This window comes from Myzus persicae, unplaced genomic scaffold (assembly GCF_001856785.1).
Source record: "Myzus persicae strain clone G006 unplaced genomic scaffold, MPER_G0061.0, whole genome shotgun sequence".
NCBI lineage: Eukaryota > Metazoa > Arthropoda > Insecta > Hemiptera > Aphididae > Myzus > Myzus persicae.
Window position 1 is genome coordinate 26,217 of NW_019101449.1, and position 20,125 is coordinate 46,341.

At 31.3% G+C, this 20,125-nt stretch overlaps 2 protein-coding genes across 3 annotated transcripts; one reads left to right on the forward strand and one right to left on the reverse strand.

The window, feature by feature from the left end:
- Positions 1–1,468: 1,468 nt before the first annotated feature.
- On the forward strand, positions 1,469–16,880 carry LOC111029105 (facilitated trehalose transporter Tret1-2 homolog). 2 transcript variants are annotated; one of them, XM_022307969.1, is made up of 4 exons: positions 1,471–1,721; positions 14,896–15,040; positions 15,325–15,439; positions 15,585–16,880. In XM_022307969.1, the coding sequence occupies exons 2-4, from the start codon at positions 14,939–14,941 to the stop codon at positions 16,856–16,858; spliced, it is 1,491 nt and encodes a 496-aa protein (XP_022163661.1). In that variant the 5' UTR covers positions 1,471–1,721; positions 14,896–14,938; the 3' UTR covers positions 16,859–16,880. The 2 variants fall into 2 exon arrangements, with proteins under 2 accessions (XP_022163662.1, XP_022163661.1); XM_022307970.1 differs by lacking the exon at positions 14,896–15,040 and having other exon boundaries at positions 1,469–1,721.
- Positions 16,814–18,862, reverse strand: LOC111029106. Its single transcript, XM_022307971.1, has 2 exons — positions 18,217–18,862; positions 16,814–18,151 (listed from the first exon to the last, which is right to left on the reverse strand). The coding sequence occupies exons 1-2, from the start codon at positions 18,364–18,366 to the stop codon at positions 17,894–17,896; spliced, it is 408 nt and encodes a 135-aa protein (XP_022163663.1). The 5' UTR covers positions 18,367–18,862; the 3' UTR covers positions 16,814–17,893.
- Between the last annotated feature and the right edge of the window lie 1,263 nt (positions 18,863–20,125).

Genomic DNA, 20,125 nt, shown 5'->3' on the forward strand with positions numbered 1-20,125 from the left:
GTTTAAATATAATAAAATAATAAATATATACCTATTAGCACAAATTAAGTATACAATATATTTATAAATATAATATATAGCATCCAAATTTTATAGACAGATAAATAAAAATAAATTGACCGCAAATGGCACGATAAAGGTGCCGATCGCAAATGTTCTGACCGCATCGGTGCCGACACCGTTTGAATATAAATATATAAGAATAAATCATTGCACACGAAAAACAATTCTGAGCGAAGGCGGTAGGTCAGCATATATTACTAAGTAGGTATATTTTATGATATTGCTATTTAAGTAAAGTATTTCACTATATTCATAAATAGTATAATATAGCCATATAGGTAAAGTTAAAGTAGCCAGTAGGTTAAAAACTTTTGCTGAAAACAATACATTTGAAAATGTCATTGCGTGAATAAAATATTAAAATATAATAATATACTTTAAAAGTTGTATAAGTACCCACGGGTCAAGAACTCAAGAGTAATATTTTAAATGACAACGAAATAAATAAAATCGTAATTTCTTGTGTAAATATTTAATTTGGTCCAAATTTTAACATAGAATATCTATAAAAAATAAAAAATTGTGTAAATATATTTTTATATTTTTTGTTTCTTAGTTATAAAAGTTGAAAAGAAAATCGAAAATTTCTCATGGCTAAAATAACTTAAAAGAGTTAAGTAATTTTAATAATTTGTGTGCATGGAAAATGATCGTATTAACATTTTAGTTAAGGTAAAAGTATTTACGGTTATTAGTTTTCGAGTTGGGTATACCAAAAAAACAAATTGATTTTATCGAAAATGGTTTTGCATAACATTATATTCCATAACCTTTTTTTAGTTTTTCCTAAAGCATGTGAATTTTTTACTTTTAAGCCCAAAGTAGTAATTAGATGCACTTTCTTACCAGAAAAGATGCTTTAGTAGAAAATTGGAGCATTTTAATTTCCCCATAATAGGTGACAAGCGACGACAAACTGAAAAAAAACCCAAATCGTTGTAAAATCAATACGTCGTTTCGCTCGCTGAGAATCTAAAATTGCGAAAAGCATGAAGTGCAAAATCTATGTACCTAATAAACGTATAACTGATTGTTATAATAATAAATATTATAGTTCTGTACAATAATATTATAAGATTACAGGAAATAATTTGTGCAGTTCGTGAGAAATACAGTTATTTCTCATATTTTTTTATAGCTAAGTTACACGTGATCTATAATATTTATAATCTATAATCTAACTAAGCACCTTCCTAGCCGTTTCTTTAAACACAATAACATATCTATAATTTAAATATTACCTACATAGGTATATACCTATAATATAAATAATACATTACACCATTACAATATTACCCAATTAATATTTTATCAGTTATCTACAGTTTTGCACTTTTACTCTCGACTATTCCCCACTTGTTTGCTTATAATTTATACGAAACCAACGCGTATATGAGTTATGCTTATGACTGTTGTCTGTTTAGATGCCACCGCCATGTGATATCTACTATAATACGCAGTAACAGTGACCAGTGTAATACTCTCAGACACTCGCCACTCTGTAGTCTGCAGTAGTCTGTAGTAACTGGTACTAGTTTGACGCTCGACGTGAGTGTTTATGAAAGATATCTAGTTATTATTTATTTTATGTAAATATTAAATAAAACGGTTGTGATTTTCATCTCGAATATGGTACCTAATAACAATTATTTTCAAAGGTAAATATTTAATTTATATTTTATAAATCTTAAACTATAGGTAGGTAGATATTCTAAGTATTATTAGTATTAATTATACTAAACAGCCCTATAGGTATACTCATTTAACACATTTATTTATTTGAGATAAAACGAGACCGAATTTATAACTAACACGATATCGATATGCTAATACACATATTATTATAATGTATATCTATAGCCAATAGCTAGGTATAGACGAATTTTATATTAAATTATATTGCTGGTACAGCCGGATTACAATGTATTTTATAGTAATATATATAGTATTTCTATTACTACTGATCAATATTTCATCAAACGAATTTATAGCCAATTCATAAGGTAGTTTTAATGATCGCATACTTAAGTATTATAAAATGTCATGGTGCATAAGTAAAGGCCGGATTTGTATGCATTTTAAATTGTAAAATATTAATTTTGTGAAGCTTTTGTCGTATAAGGGGGCAGCATCAGATACCATCAACAACACTTTATCATAATAATTGTTACCTTCGGGCCACAATAGTTTAAGAAAATTGTTTACGAATTGTGCTATAGTTGAATCAGGGGGGCTGCCCCCCCCCCCAGAGATGTTATTTCCCAATTTTTTTTTAATAATTCTTATATATGTATGTCTGATAATATAACACATTATTATACGTATCATTATGGGGTGCACAAACTAAGATAATACCTACTAGCCTAGTTTATGGTGGACAGTGATTCCAATATGATAATTTTACATTAACAAAAAATTGTTGGTCCCCCCCCCCCCCCCCAGATCTTTGCTCTGGATCCGTGCCCGAGTAGAATTGTTATGGTTTTTAGAGAACTTTTGGTGTTAAGAAGATACGATTTAGATGGCGAATCTGCACTTATCCACTATGCAACTCGTACAACCAACCTATTAAAGTTTAGTAACCTATTTTTAGAGTCCGAATATCTTTTGAGACGCAAAATATTTTATATCATATAAACGTACCTATAATTTGTTTCTTTTGTTTGCTCAACACCTTTTTGGATCATTAGGTGTATATTTGCAGTGTTTTTTTTTTAAATAAAGAACATACACTAACGTCAGGATATGCAAAAATATGCTGTATAAAATATTATGAATTATTATGATATTTAATGAATCAAGTGAATCAAGTAATAATTTATGAACACTCGTTGACTGCATGTATATTGTATATGATGTTTATAAAATAGCATCATGCATTGTATGCAAAATCCCGTCTTTACTCATAAGATAAAAAAGAATGTGAAAATGATGGAAATATCAAAATATATATGGAATTATATTAAATACATATCTAATGGTAAATTGAGTATAATATCATCTGTGCTCATGAGTAGTACAGAGTAGGTACATAAGTGGTACGTGTACCACCGGCATTCATGTTTTATTTATATATAACATTTTGGGTTGGATAGGTGACAAGGGAGAGGTAAATTATAAAATAGGAATGCACCTCCAACAAACAAAGCCTATGCACGCCTCTGAGATCTAATATTCATATAATATAATTATTATTATTGGAATTTAGAATGGGTTAGGAAAATAATGTGTGTTCGTATTTGCATAGTTTAGTTGTTTGCGGTCAATCTACAATTTAAAATTTTAATTGAATAGACTTGTCAATTCGTGGATTGATTAAACAGTTTTAATAAGATTTAAAGTTTTAAAATATTTCACTGTTTACCTTCTTTTTTTAGGTCAATGGCTGTTGATTTTTAATAAATATAATTTCCAAAAATTAACTGCTAGTATGTACTTACTATATTATAAAACACTTAAATATTTTACCGTTTGTATTAAATAATAAAATGAAAAATGAACGAATTTTATTTAGTTTTAAATTTTTTAAATTTAATATATTTTATTTACCTAATTAAATTGTCTAAAAATAAAAATGTGTTTAATTATATAATATATTAAAAAGATGATTCAGTTTTCAATCTTATCTTGGTACTTTTGATATACCTACCTTTATACTTATATATTATATAAAAAAATATATGTGTGTGTGTGTGCACGTACACTATAAGTATAACTATATTCTATAGGGATTAAGTATAAGGAATGCTAAAATTATATAGGTATCTATTATAGAGTAGTTTTTTTCAATAGGCATATGTAGGCAGTAAACAGGGTCTTGAATTTTTAAGTTATATAATAAAGCATATTTTTAATTTCAAGAATCTTTTAACATTATCTAGAGGACACAATGATAAGAGAATACACTACGGAATGAGAATCGCGCTTCTTCAAAAAGTATATTATTCTTTTTTTCATTTTATTAAATAAATTATGAAAATTCTTAATGTAGTAGTAGTTCCTATAGATCTACAATTTGTTTTTTATTTCAAAATATTAATTTTATATTTAGGTGATTATATTTCAATTTAATTGAGTGCAATTTACAATTTTCAATTTTCTCCCTTCATGGGACGCAATTCACAAGTTGCCAAAATTATAAGTTCCTGAGTTTCAATCGACATTTTTACTACCTGGTATTTCTGAACCAAGTTTACACCTACATTATTTGTTCATAATATTCTATTTATATCTATGTGGTGCATATAAATTATCAATAGGTGCCTAGTCACCTAGCTATAAGGAGAATAAAAACAAAAAATATGAGCCTCAAGACATATATATTATATATTAATGTGTGTCTATGTATCCAAGAATGTCAAACTAACAAATAGTAATTATTATTATAACTTGTAATCAAATCCCTTCGTTATACTTTTATTTTTAATTACACCTAACACGTTTTGTTACAATGTTACATACGTGAATAAGAATTCAAAGATAACATTTTTTTTATTATTGTTATATTATTGTTGCAAGGCCATTTTCCTAATTAATCAATCAAATACAGACATTTGTCTGATATTTAAAATGTATTATGTAATACATCATACCTGAACATTGAAACACAATTGATAATATATAAATCAGCGCAATATTATAAATTATAATCAAATCCTTATAAGTAATTACTACATAATTTGTATTTTATATAGGTACGTACCAATGTATTTTAAATGTTTAGCCGTTTAGGTAAACACTAAACACAAGTAGCGAGTATATATATAAATATATTGATCATCAATTAGAATTTTAGTTGGGCGATGAAAGCAAATTATAAATATACACATGAAAATTCTTTCAAAATAATATTTGAGTTTATTATTATAATATATACTGCCTATTTTTTTTTATAGTCTACTGTATTTCTCTACATCTACTTTCCTATTATATAAACTCAATTAGGTAAATAACTAGGTAAATGCTTCGAATATCAAAAAATAAAGTTTTTTTTAATCACAAAATTTGATTACAACAAATAGATACATAACACTATATGAACTATAACCCATAATTATTGTTGTATTCATTGTCCATTAATAACCATGTATATACAGGATGTTTCTGGGTGTTCCAAACAAGGATTGAGAATGATATCATGTTATAAATAAAAATAACGAAAATCTATTTTGCGTTTAGGGAATATGATATATTTAAGGGAATTCATATAAATTAATAATTATAATGATATGTAGGTACTCGTTGAACATGTTGCTCATTTAAATTAAAAAATTAGTATCTGTTAATAAAGGAATTAGGTAATAAGAAACTGACACAAGAGGATCGAGAATTTAGTTGTAGATTATGATCTGATGAGTTAAATCGGCATCGTTATGAATTATACTACCTAAGTATATAATATGTCCTGATTATTTATTTATTTGTATAGGGCATACGTATATATTAATATTTGTATTCATAATCACAAGAGTTGAGGGGTTCTCAGGATTTATCCACTGGTACTTTAAAATTTAAAACTAGGTAGTTTGTAACATTAGGTCTTAGCACTTTCTATAACATAGGACGATGGTTATATTGTACATATTTTGTGCATCTGCAGTGACTGCAAATGTTCTTAACAACAATAAACCAACTTTAAATACATAGTTGGTTTTTGAATATTAATTATAAGGACTAAATATGTCTTCAATTCTTAAATTTTTGAATACCTACATACCTGTACGAGTTGCATACAACAAATCGCACAATTTTAATTTTGATTTTTGACCCTAAAAAGGTCGATAGACAAAAACCGCACACCTTATCGGTCATTGTATAACAAATTATCGCACATTTAGAGGGGGTTTAAACCGCACACTATTTTTAGAGGAAATAGTGAAAAGATAAAATTATAAGATAAGTACTATACAATTATCATGTCTTTAGCTGCCACTCGTTATTAGTCTCGAGTCGTCTATAGTGTACCTACCGTCTATAAATGTGAAAAAACATTAATATTTTAAATTTTTGTAATGGATTTTAAAATTATTGAAAGTAATAAGTTTAAAGCTTCACGCTGTCCCCTTGATTATGCGGAATTTTCCGCACTTCGTGCCTCTTACAAGTTACAAGGCAGAATACAAGAGATGTCATACTGCCTACCTGTCTCGCACTGAGTCAATGCTAAAATCTAACCCCAGGTCGTTTTGGGACTTTGTCCGTGTTAATAAATCTAGCAACGAAATTCCCCACTCAGTACATTTTGAGAATTTACAAAGCTCGGGTACAGAATCTGTCTCTAACTTATTTTCCCATTACTTCAATACAGTCTATGTTCCTCCTTTGTCTAATGACCATTCGTCTCCTTTTTTGTTCCATGACCTACCTAGCACTTGTTCATTCGACATCGATGATGTTGACGCACTAAAAAATGTTAAGTCCGTAGGCCCCGACGGCTTGTCAGGTATATTCTTATACAATGTGAAATCTTCATTATGTTTTCCACTGTAGCTACTTTTTAAGCGTTCAATCGATAGCGGAGTTTTTCCCTCTTCTTTCAAGATTAGCTCTGTCACTCCTATTTTTAAATCTGGTGATAAAGCTGATGTCAAAAATTATAGACCTGTCTCTATTTTGAGCCAAATATCCAAACTGTTTGAACTTCTAGTATTGAGAAGTATTCAATCGCCAATTAACTCTATTCTAATCGACGAGCAACATGGGTTTAGACCTGGCCGCTCGACCACTACTAATTTACTCGTTTTTAACAATTTTGTTATGAAGGCTGTCGAGAAGCACATCCAAGTTGATGTTATTTTCACAGACTTTACTAAAGCCTTCGATAGAGTCGACCATGGCTGCCTAATCGAGACCCTATACAAAACTGGGTTCGGTGAACCATTGTTGTCTTGGTTCAAATCTTATTTGTCAGACAGAGTCCAGTGGGTAAAAGTGTTCGGATGCAAATCATCCGTCTCAAAGGTCTCTTCTGGAGTTCCTCAAGGAGGACATTTATCTCCAATACTGTTTTCTTTGTATGTAAATGGCATCAAGGAAATTGTCAAAAACTGTGAACTTCTCATGTTTGCCGACGACTTGAAGCTCTTTAGGAAAATTGATAACTTATCTGACTGTTCTACGCTCCAGAATGATCTCAACAACCTGGTCTCCTGGTTTAATAATATTGGTCTTCAGTTTAATGTAAACAAATGTCATTCCATGTCATTTTTAAGACACCGCTCCCCTATCAACTATGCTTACTCCATCAATGGTTCTAGTGTAACATCGGTTTGCAGTAAGAAAGACCTAGGTATTATCTTTAATTCCGATCTCAATTTTCACTCCCACACTGAAATGATATGCTGCAAAGCCTTAAAAACGCTTGGGTTTGTAATGCGCATATCAAAGGAGTTCAATCTATCTTCTTCATTAAAAACTATATACTGCTCATTGGTCCGTTCACTTTTAGAGTATGCATCGGTCCTATGGGACCCTTATACGGTATCTGACTCATGTCAATTAGAACGTGTTCAGAGACGGTTCTTATCTTGCGCAGCTTTTCTCTTAAAAATAAATCATCCTCCCCACGACTATTTCTTAGTTATGCAGGAACTCAGCCTCATTTCACTGGCCGACAGGCGAGTTAACGCTAACATAGAGTTTCTGAATAAACTAGTTGATGGTCGTATAGATGCTCCCTCACTTCTCTCGATAGTCAATTTCAAAGTTCCTTCCCGTACTACTAGATACCATGCTCCTTTCGTTGTTCCTGCGCACACTACCAATTATGGCAGAAACAATCCGTTAGACCGCATGATGCGGCTGGCCAATGAGAGCACCGTTCATCAAAACTGATACATTTATTATTATATACATTTATATTTGTTATATTATCATTATTATACTTATTATTCTGTAATTATTATCTTATATAAATTTAATTATGTCATTGTATTAATTATTTTAAATTATGTATTATTGTATTATGTTAAACTGTTGAATAGGGCCCAGCCCGTTAACAAATAAATAAATAAATAAATAAATAAAGGGGGCAAGTGTTTATTACTTGAGAATTTTAAATACAGAAAATTTAGAGCATTTGTTTCAAATTTTTGAATACATACATTTTTGTTAATTAATGTTTTAAATTATTGAGTAGGTATATACATTTTTTTTTTAGATTAATGAGAATAATGAGAATAAATAATTAATTATGTATATACATATGCGTTTTTTGTTTATCGACCTCATTGGAGTTCATAACTGTGCGGTTTTTGGATACAATTTTTAACATTGTGCGGTTTTAACCTAACAACCTTTTGTTCTGTATTTTATCAAGTGTGCGGTTTTTGGAGTCAACGCCTGTACGCCACTAAGATGGTACCTACTTAATATCTATTAATTTGTATTTTAATAGGTTTTAGGTATAATTGTATAATATATTAACTATAGGTACCTATTTTAGGAACAATAGAACAATATTATAGAGGTACTTAACTAATGATAAAATATTATAAGATAGGTATAGATAATATTGATTTATCAATAAATTGGATATTTATTATTTAGTATAATATTATAGCAACATAAATCAATAAATCATTAATTGTTTATAGGTATATCGTACATGTATAGTAGTTACTTGTTAGTTGTTATGTACTATGTGTTATATTCCATCTACTAAGATAATGGCTTGTATATTTAAATTGAAACATATTTAAAGTAACGTAACATTGTTGTACAACAATATTAACTTATACAACTCTACAGCCTACAACAGTAATATTAATTATTAACACAAAATAATAATAATTAGTGGCGTTACCACTTTACAAGACATGATGAATAATAATAATGATAACAGTGCTGTAAAGTGTATACCTATCTTTCTAATGGTATAGTGCACGGTCTTAGAAGATCTTCTAAGACCGTGGTGGCGTGGTATAGTGGTACCAGTGTTTGGAACTTATCTAGATAATTACCAACCTACTTATTATTTTTTCTTATTTATAAATTCATTGTATATATACTGTCTTTACCACTCTACTTATATCGACTAATTTTATTTTATTATTCATTCCATTTTTCTACATCAATTGCAACAATTTATTAGTGTGGTGTAAAATAATTTATGACGTGATTGATATTTCATTTTCGTTCGTACATGTTTTAGTATCTTTAGTACATTCAAATTGAATAAAACAAAAAAAAAATGATGAGAGTTTGAAAAATGTGGACGAGCTGGTTGCATGTCTTCTTTATCGAAGAATGTATAATAGTCGTTGTAATAATCGGTTTATTTACCGGAATTAATACATTGGACAAAAAACGATTTATTTGAAATGAAATTAATTTATGGCTGCCGGCTGGTAGGTATGTATAACCGTATAGGAGAAGTGGGGGGGGGCAAAGCTCCCATGGGTTAACTTAGGCCTCGGTTAGATTAGGTTAGGTTTGGCGTAAAATATTTTAGCACTCTCAAGTTTAAGACTGAATGTGCGCCTATTCCTAATATATAATCTAACCTATAAAGTTATACTTATATAGTTATGTCCATTACTTTCTATAGTTAAGCTTATTAGGTTTTAAGCATAACAATTTGCTCTACTACGATGTATTAGGAAAACAATTACTGATGACTATTTTAATAAAATTAGTTTAAATAAATTGGAAGAACTAAATTTATCACACTAGTTTAATAAATTGTATAAATAAAAAATAATAATTTAAGTTACATACAAGTTATTACAATTTAGTTTTGTTTGTTACAGGCCGCTTCGGCCAACTAAACATGTGATAAAGCTGTAACACGTTTTCGTTATATAACATTTACCCATTTACGTAAACTTAGATAAAAATTAAGAAGGTACCTATTTCCATCGCAAAAAAATGCATACCTCTTATGATTAATTATTTAAATGTATATAGTTAAAAGATTCTGACACATATACATTGGCGCAAATAGAGGAGGGGACTTAATCCCCCCCCCCAAATTTCGGTCAAGTCCCCCACTTCAAAATCTAGTAATTAATACTATAATTTTACTTATATTATAGCCTATGGGGAGGGGAGCTTGAGTCCCCCCAGAAAATTTAGTCAATTAACGCCTATGCACATATATAATATATATATATAAGTACCATCACGTAGGATTTCAGTAAAGGATTGAGGTAGGTAGCTAATCCCTACGTCTAGATATCCTGTTATTAAGTTAGTACCTAAGCTAATATTCAACGGACCATTTGAACATAGGAATCTGGAATAGGTACCTATACCTAATTTACAAAAAAAATCACTTATTTTTCTAATTTATTGGTATTATCAAAACGGCAAAACGTATCTGTTGAGAGAGGTAATAAATCCAAATTGTTTAATAGTACTTGTCTATATATTTTATATATTCCTCACTTTCAGTTTGATTGTAGGTATAAAATAGTGTTATCTAGATTTCTATCAATAAACATTGATCAATATTCAATAGTATTGATATTTGATGAAAATCTGAAAATACTCAGTCATTCGGGATGTACGTATAATGAATATGATTTTGTGAATAGTGTAAACTGTATACCTAGACATTATTATTTTACAAATAATCATATATTCATATAAAATAAATAATAATAACATATTTCTGCCAAAAATGTTATCATTAGTCATTACTAGGGCCAACAATTATATGCCCTAAAAATCTATAAAATATGTATGCAGTTATGCCCTAAAAATTACCAAAATATGCCCTTAAAATATGCTCTAAAAAAAATGTTATTGTAAAAAAATGATTAAATGATTAATTTTTTTTATGTATTATACAATTTATACTATAATAATACAATATTATTATTTATTGCCAATGAATAATGATTCACAAAAATGTGTGATATTAAAAAATATTTAAAATTAAAAAATTAAAATTAACGAAAATAGGTATTTTGTAATTTATTTAATGGTATATTGGCTGCTAACAACGTTTTGCACAAATCTTTATTGAAAGAATTAATTTTTGATGTAGTAGGTAAAAGTTGTTGAGTCTTTTGTTGTTGGTCGCCGAGTCGTTGAATACCACGTGAGTGCTTAGACGTTTTAAGATGTTGTAAAACTGTAAATCGTTTTTCACATGTAACCTTTGCCTCACATATTTTACAAAACAATATATTCCCATCCGAAGAAAATATATTTTCTCCAAATTCAGAGATGTAACTATTGATACGACTAGTGTTGGAAGTTCTGACTTTCGGCATTTTAAAACGGTCGATTTAATAACGCACCACACGAGTATAAAGACCGACTGACGACTGTAATAGGTGCGATAAAATATAATATGATATTTATCTCTATGCGATACTGTTACCGATATACGGACATATAATTGTTGACCCTAATAATTAGCGATTAAGATTAGATTACCACTTTTCATAAATGAGCTGAAATACCAATAATAAGGTATATGAGTGAAACAAATTAATATTTTGTAATTCCCGAGTTTTTAAGATCTTAAATATGCTCCAAAAATATACTAAATGCTAAAATATGCCCTAAAAATGCAAAAATACCATAATATGCAAAAATATGCGAAATAAAATTTTGTATACAGCATCGTTAGGTTATAAAACACATTTTGGTATAAACTAGCTATTTTTTTGACCAACCAATAAAAATATGCAAATGCATACAAGTGTTGGCCCTAGTCATTACTATTTCAAATATTTGAATATGCCATTATGATTTATGGCATATTATACAATTGCAAAAAATCTAGAATAAATTATGCACAAGTCAATAAAATGCTGACTCCTTGTTAACTTGTATAGGTTAAATTAAGATTATAATTTCAGTAATCAGCGATGATAGGTAGTAAGTAATATCTATACACGGGCACATCATACATTACCATTAGGTATGTCTACGATCTACCTATATAATCTACGTATACTTAATATAGTTAATACTTTGTATTTACTAATTACAATTATTAATAATACTAAACTCGTTTTTAAGATATGTTTAATTATTTATAATTGTATTATGTGCATTGTTTACATTATCAAAGTAATAACTATATAATAGTGTTATGTAATCATTAATTGTATTATCAATATTTAAAAGCTTATAATTTATCATCGCTTATTATTATTACTCTTGCTCAGTGCTCTAAAAGCTTTGGAAGTTTGGAAGTATTGGCCATTCATCCATTGGTGTTGGATATAGATGAAAACTACCCATAAATTATAATTCTGAGGAATAATGTGTTTTTTTGTGTCAGCCATCACCTTTAGAGTAGGTAGTAAAAATGCTTGGATTTTCTTAGGATAATTTCTTTGGTTTTGTCGAGTGTTTCTTTGAATATCCCCCTCCTTATTTTGGATTAGACAGTCAAAACTATTCAGTATTTGCTATATTAGTCTCCATGCGAGGTAAAAAGTATACATTTAGTTTTTGTATAAAGTTTTTAAGAAATTGAATAAATTTTGAAATTCTGTAATATTTATTTAGTTTGATAATAATATATATACCCCCTTCTTCGATTTGTGTATCGGCTAGTTGTATGTAAAGGCAAAAATTAATTAAAACATTATAATACTGACATAAACGCCATGTAATCGTAGCCTTATCCAATTAAGTAGTACAAGTTGAGTCTAACCTAACCTAACCTTGAGTCCTACACTCTCGAGTTCAGATGTTCTCTTAAGTTATAAGTATTTGAAGTATTGGCAGATTGGCTATACCACTTTCGTCATGAATTTCTACAAACTGTAAAAAGGCCTCTCTCATACTTTATTTTTGTTCTTTTATTAACCAGTGATGGACCATTTTTTTTATAGGTATATAACGCATGATCCTTGAACCTCCCACCATAGTAGTGCCACTCTGCCAGAGTATATACATAAAATATATAAAACACAAATTAAATAAATTTAGTGTATCCTCTGCGACCTGCGTGTATCATGTATAAGAATTTTTGAAACCGGTTTTTAAAGTACCTACTACCTACCTAATTAAGACCACGAGACTCAGCGCAAGCGTAGTATAATTACGAAATAGAATATATTATATGTATATTGTGTATGCAAATTTTATATTATTATTCTATTATTTTCAATAGTGACCTTGCATATACTATGATATTTATTTGTTTAATACTTTTTTTTTTTTTAATGCAATATTTACAATCTATACAACAAGTAGTACCATAAGTAAATTTGATAAAGTAGTATAATACATAACTTGATGACTTGAGGGGGGGAAAACCGTCCATCAACAGTACCTCATAATAATGGTGGGTTCTCAATGGAGACCGTTTTTTTTTTTTATTGTGTTAGGCAAGGGCGTCTCTTGGCCATTTTCTTTTTAACCTTCTAGGAGGGTTGCTGAGGATGGTTAAAGAGGACATGCGAGAAATAAGAGGGTTTTGGTTTAGGTGTAGTTTGGAATGAAACTTTTTGTAGTGACGAGTTGCTAATTCATTGGCAGTTGAGATTTGTAGATCCTTATGTAGTGCGTTGCTAGTCATATACCAGGGGACTCCAGTTATTTGTCTAAGACATATGGATTGAAACGCTTGTAAGGGTCTTATATTGGATGGTTTGGCTTAACGGATACAAAAGCTGGTACCTAAGTGGATGTTACTTAACTGTACAGTAGCTTACAAGTGGGTCACTGTAAAGGATGGTGTTAAATTTGAATTCAATGATATAAAATCATTGTATTCGAAGACGATCATAAACGTAGACGGTCTGTTAAATTATAATATTACTCAGAAATTTAGTATAGGTATTCGATGATGTTATTGTGATTAAAGACATTTTTTATTTACATAAGTTTAAAATACTAATAATAATCGAAATTGCACATGCCTATAAATAATTCAAAACGACTAAAAATATTTAGACAATTTTATACTGTATAGAAAACGTGAACATAAACATTCAGAGCAAATTTCATGAATCTACGGTATTTTTTTTTTAATTACATCAAAAACCAAAATCGATATTAATTTTTTGTTTCTTTTCCTGCCACTTTTGTAAACTATTGAAATTTTTACCTCTGAATCATTCAAAGTACCAACTAGATTCACTTCTCTACCAGACAAAATTTTGCTGAAGAAAATCAAAGCACTTTTACTGCCCCAAAAGGTGTTGACAGATACAAAAAAACACATATCATTGTAAAAATTAATACATTCATAGGCCCATCGCTCTGCTCGAAATGTAAAATCGTTGAAAATAGTGACCCAAGAGCTCAACTTAACCTAACCTAACCTACCGTATACGTTTTTGAAAAAGTCAACTGCGGCCCAATTTTCAGGATCGCACCTACAGTAAAACAGAATGGTATCCACTTTTTAAAATTATACTTACGTACCCTTCATTGTTACGTGTAACGAAGACCGGAGGATTAACTGGTGTTGGTACTGCTTCTCCTCCGGCCACGCCTACCTAGGTACCCTTATACATTTATACTAATTACTCTTCCTATACTGGCTATATACTTGTCAAATGACAATTTTTAAGAAGTTATAAAAATACCCGTGAACTATTTTTGGTAATACTTAAAGATATCGTATAGTTGCCTCCAACTATTCTGAAGTAATGTCATTTGTATTTCATTTGAGTAGGTACCTAATGAGTAAAGAGTGTAAAGTAACTTCATTACATTTTAAAATACCTAGTCGTCTACTTATCTAACACTATGTACTAGTTATACTAGCTAGACAGCTAGTGTATATATAATATATACATATATATTTATACGTATATATATGTATTATACTATTATATATGTGTACTAATTACAAATATATAATCTACAATTATAGTTTGTAGAAATATTAACAAAAGTATATTACATTTTCAGATATTTCTCTGACTCTTTTAAATAGATTCTAACATCAAAATACATGGAGTCAAATGAAAAAACCAACTTAATATCTAGTCATGTGTACACAAATTACTCGAGTAAACCACATCATTTGCATTATACAAGTGCAATAAGCCGAGTGGTTAGTATAATACAATTATAGATCACATAATTTTTTTATAAAATAAAAAATATACCTAATTAATTAGGTATGTATATGTTTTGAGATTTTCATTTATAAAAACATATACGAAATTGTTTTCATATAGTGTTAAAAACCTAGCTATTTCTTTTGAATTAAATTATATGATAAAATTAAAGTCTATTTATTTTTAAACTCACCATATATAATTTAATATCATAATAATTTATTATTTAATTTAGTAAAGTATTCTTATTGGTTGCTAATTTATTGTTTTGTTTCAGTTATGGCTGGCATTGGTGGTTACAATGCCGTGTTTGGCACCGGGCATGAGTTTTGGATATTCTGCTATTGTTTTGGATCAATTGCAGTTAACAGTTGACGAACAATCGTGGTTTGGTATTTATTTAAAATTTTTTTTTAAATTTAATTTTAATGTTGATACATAATGGTTTACCGTAACATAACAATACGCTCGAAAATGCAATCTCAATCACCAATCAGTGTTGCTGTATAATTCACAATTTTTTTGTTTCCGGTGCAGCTAGTCTACCGTCCACGATGATGCCGATCGGTTGCCTGTTGAGCGGGCCGCTGATCGACAAGCTCGGTCGAAAGACGGCGCTGATGGTCACCAACCTGCCGTCTTGTCTGGGCTGGCTGCTGTTGTCCAGGCAGCCGGCCAGCCTGTACTTGCTGTACGCGGGCCAACTGCTGGTGGGCATGTCAGTGGGCTTGTCTACGACCCCGGCCACGGTGTACGCAGCCGAGTGCATCACGGTCAACTACACCGGACTGCGTGGATGCTTCACGATAATGACGTCCATCATGCTTAACTTCGGCATGTTCCTCACATACCTGCTGGGCACGCTTATGCCCGCATACGTGGTCGCTTACGTGGCGGCGTTTGTGTCATTCGCAGCTTTCATATTCATTGGGCTGCTCATTCCCGAGAGCCCGCCGTGGCTATTCGGACAGGGCCGACGTGGCGACGCAGAGTTCTCGCAGCGGGTGTTGCGTATTGCCCAGCCCATACTGCAAACGTCTCGGGCTATGTCGCTAGACGGGGACACTGCCGCCATGGTGCGCGTCCGGTCTCGGATTGTCGACAGGCTGGCCGAACCGGACGTTTACAAACCGATGGTGATAATGACGACGTTCCTGTTTTTCCAGCAGGCTTGTGGTTCGTTCGTGCTGACCGCATACATGATTCAGCTGCTTGGCGGCCTCGGAGTGACCGTCGACAACTACCTGGTGACATTGCTCGCGGGGTTCACCAACCTGGCGGCCATGGTCGTGCTGTCCGTGCTGCTCACCCGGTCTGGTTTCAAACAGCTGTCGTATGTGTCGTGCGCTGGCTATGCCGCTTCAATGGTGCTGCTGGCCGTGTTCCTGCAATGCTACGACGGTGGCGACGCATTCGTCACCAACGTGGTGGTCATCGGCTGTGTGTTGCTAAATATGGCCATGAACGGGCTGGGACTGCGGCCCATACCGTACGCCATGCTCGGCGAAGTGTTCCCGACCGACGTGGCAGGTGTGGCTGGTTCTATCGTCGCGTGCATGTCGTCAGTGTTCAACTTCGTCGCCATCAAGTCGTACCCATATCTGCGCATATGTTTGGGTCCGGGCGTGTTCGCGGTGTACGGTGCGCTGGCGCTGCTAACTCTCGTGTTCGTCGTGGTGATCGTACCGGACACTCGGGGCAAGACCATCAAGCAGATCAGCGACGAGTTCCTGCGGAAGAAATCAGACAGCGGTTGTGGCGGTGGAGGTTACTGCAGTAAGAGAAGCAGCATTGCGGACGAGGTCATTTGAACTGTGCACGATGGGATGTACCTTTATTATAATATTTTGATTTTCGAGGATCTCATTTTTCATTATATCGTCATAAATATAATATTATGTGATTTCTTTTTTTTTTTTTACATGCGTGACGATTATTATTGAATATAAATTATAATATAATAATATATTAATATGTGTTTGTTCGTCTATATATGTGCAGGTAATAGGTTTATGTACCTACATCGATTGGGTTCTGTAGGCACTATAAGTCAACCACTAGGTGAGTACCTACGATGTAACTTATAAGTTGTAATACAGATTAAAAATAATCAATCAAAAATACTTATCAAAGGCCATCCCTGAAGTTTAAAATTGTGTAAAGTAGTAATATCTGTATACAGACAAAACAAAAAACATTTAAAAAACACATTATTGAAACAATGCATTCATCTTTCAACTCAGAATCTAAAAGCTCGGAAGGGGACCCATCCCCATTACCCCCTGCGATTTTAGGTGGCACCCACCACTGCAGGGTCATTGGGTATAGATGTATAAATAGATGTACACAGCCACATAGACAATATAATAATATTACGCAGTCTTATAGTCAGACACTCAGACACTCAGACTAGCCAGCACTTATATTGCGTTTCGAATTCATCACCTTATCTACGGAAAATGATAAGTATACCTAAGTAACAAATAAATTAAATAATATGTTCATTGCGTGTTGACTATGTACGCATGGGTGTATATGGTCATCATTTGATAGATGCTGTAGCAATAAAGCCAAAAGTGGCTCAAATGCATTAGTCCGAAAATAACAAAACCATAAGTAAGAACCAAGTATTGGAGGTAAAGGTAACGTCATAATTGGGTTTCGAATTTAAAATTCCTGTACTAGATGTGTTAGAGAGTTTTTTAGTTACCTATTACTTTACACTAGTTGGGCTGCTAACAATGCCGCAACCCGGTAAAGGTAAAGCACGATTCCATACTAACAATAATAAAAAAATATGAGAAAACCGGTTAGGTTATAGTTATTATACCCTGTGTATATAGTTATTATAGTTTTACCGTGGAAAAAAACGGCTCTTGAGCCCAAAGTTTTGGTGGAAATAAACAATCATCTACGTACGTATGTAATATATAATCAGAAAATAAGTATCCTATACCTAGATTTGGACATATAAATACAAGTTCAACGAATGCATTTTCGATCTCCTGTGGTAGTAGGAATGGCAACCCGAAAAATAGTTTTGACCATTTTTCTAACACGTCGTCGTTTATATATGCTGTTTGGAGTTGCTGCTCAGAATTTATCTGTAAAGTTAATACGTTATAATTTTATTATGTGTATATTTATAATATATTTTAAGCATTATTACTTTTCGCCACCAACACTTCCTTAAATGAAATCGACATGCTTGAATTTTAATACTTGGGAATACCTCTCTACACCATGCTTTATGAGCGCTTATTTCAAAATCTAAATGTATCTTGTGAAGTTGTGAATAACAAGTTTTTTTAAAATACATTTTTTGCTTAATTCTTGAAGAAATAACCACATGTCAGTGTAGGTTTATTTGGATTTTTCAGGCAAAAAAAAATAAGGACAAGGAATCGTGTTCTATCCGTTGCAACTACCGGGTGATGCGCATGGCATATTATCAGCCCCAAACTTATATATAGGCTCTCCAGGCGGTGTGTATATAGTCGTGACTGTGGACATTTTAATTTAAGAGGCCTCGCTATGGTTTTTTTTTAAAGGAACCATAGTTCGGCAATTTATGGTCATCGACACCCATGGTCTATACGTGTTAGTTCTTAGTTATAAATTTGTAATTTATTATTACTTTAGTTATTATAGAGTAAGAATGCCACTCTCGTATGCTTATGCACATGCCATAACTCGATATAACAATAATATATACAATTCACTATACGAATTTTACGACAACATACTAAGGTATTGCTTTTGTTTTAAGAATTTTGTCAAAATTCTAAATTCAAAAGCTCATAAAAATTTACTGTGGATTTTTTTTTTTTTTTTTTTTTTCAAGACAAGTGTTACTCGGTTCTTGTGCTATAGAAAACCTGTTTGTTTTTTAAGTAATTCATTTAAGTAAGTGTTCATTATTTACCTACTCTTAACTTTTTTTTAATATCCACTAACAATAACTTACGAGAACCTTGTATTGTGTTTTACAATTTCAAGTATTTTGTCGGCATTATTGTTAGTTTTAAAAAAACTAATAATAACAATCGAAAATTTCATATGCCTATAAATAGTTCAACACGAGTCAGAATATTTTGAAAATTGTATTGTGTACAGAAAATGAGGATGTTTTAGAATAACATCAAAAACCAAAATCGATTTTGTCAAAAACTAATTTTCCGTAAAAATTCCCGTTTCCCTTAATTTTTTGTTTGTTTTTTCTGCCACTTTTGAGAACAATTGGAAAGTTTTTACTTTTGACCCCTCAAAGTAGGTACCAACTAGATTCACTATTCTACCAGAAAATATGCTGTGAAGAAAATCGAAACACTTTTACCACATCGAATAAAAAACTAAAAAAATTGAAAATATCTATAAATAACTTCCAAGATTCCTCGAAATATGTAAATTGAGAATTTCATCACGTTTGGATAATTATAAAAATAAACATCATTTGGTACAACATTTCAAGTATCTACGGTTAATAGAAATTGATTAATAACAAAAGAAGAAAATCTTTGTATGAGAGTTTGTTAATTGACGGGTGAATAATGAATATCCAATAGGTATCTAACTTCAAACGCTAGTAAAAAATTATTTGAACCTCCAGTAAATTTTTTTGTGGAAAGTAGAAAAACTCAAGGGGAATTTTGTATTAAAATTGAAACGCTTAGATACAAATGGATGAATTTATAACTCGAAATAATCTTCCCATTTTAATGAATTTTGTAGCATATATAAAATATGTACACATATGATGAAGTTTCTGTTTTCAATAAAAATGTTATAAATACATTTATTTACTTCTTATGAGTTATATCATGCTTTTCTGTTTACCCGGAGCACCCTGTAATTACGAATTTTAAGTATGTAAAGCTTAACAATTTAATAATTCTCAAACTTGCTTTTAAATTAAAATACTCTGAAAAACATCCTAGAGAATTACACTATAATTGGTGATATTTGATGATATCCAATCATATTGAATTCAGTCTAGACCAGCGTTTCCCAAAGTGTGTTCCGCGGAACCTTAGGGTTCCGTGGGACAATGTCAAGGGTTCCGTTAGATGTATGAGATT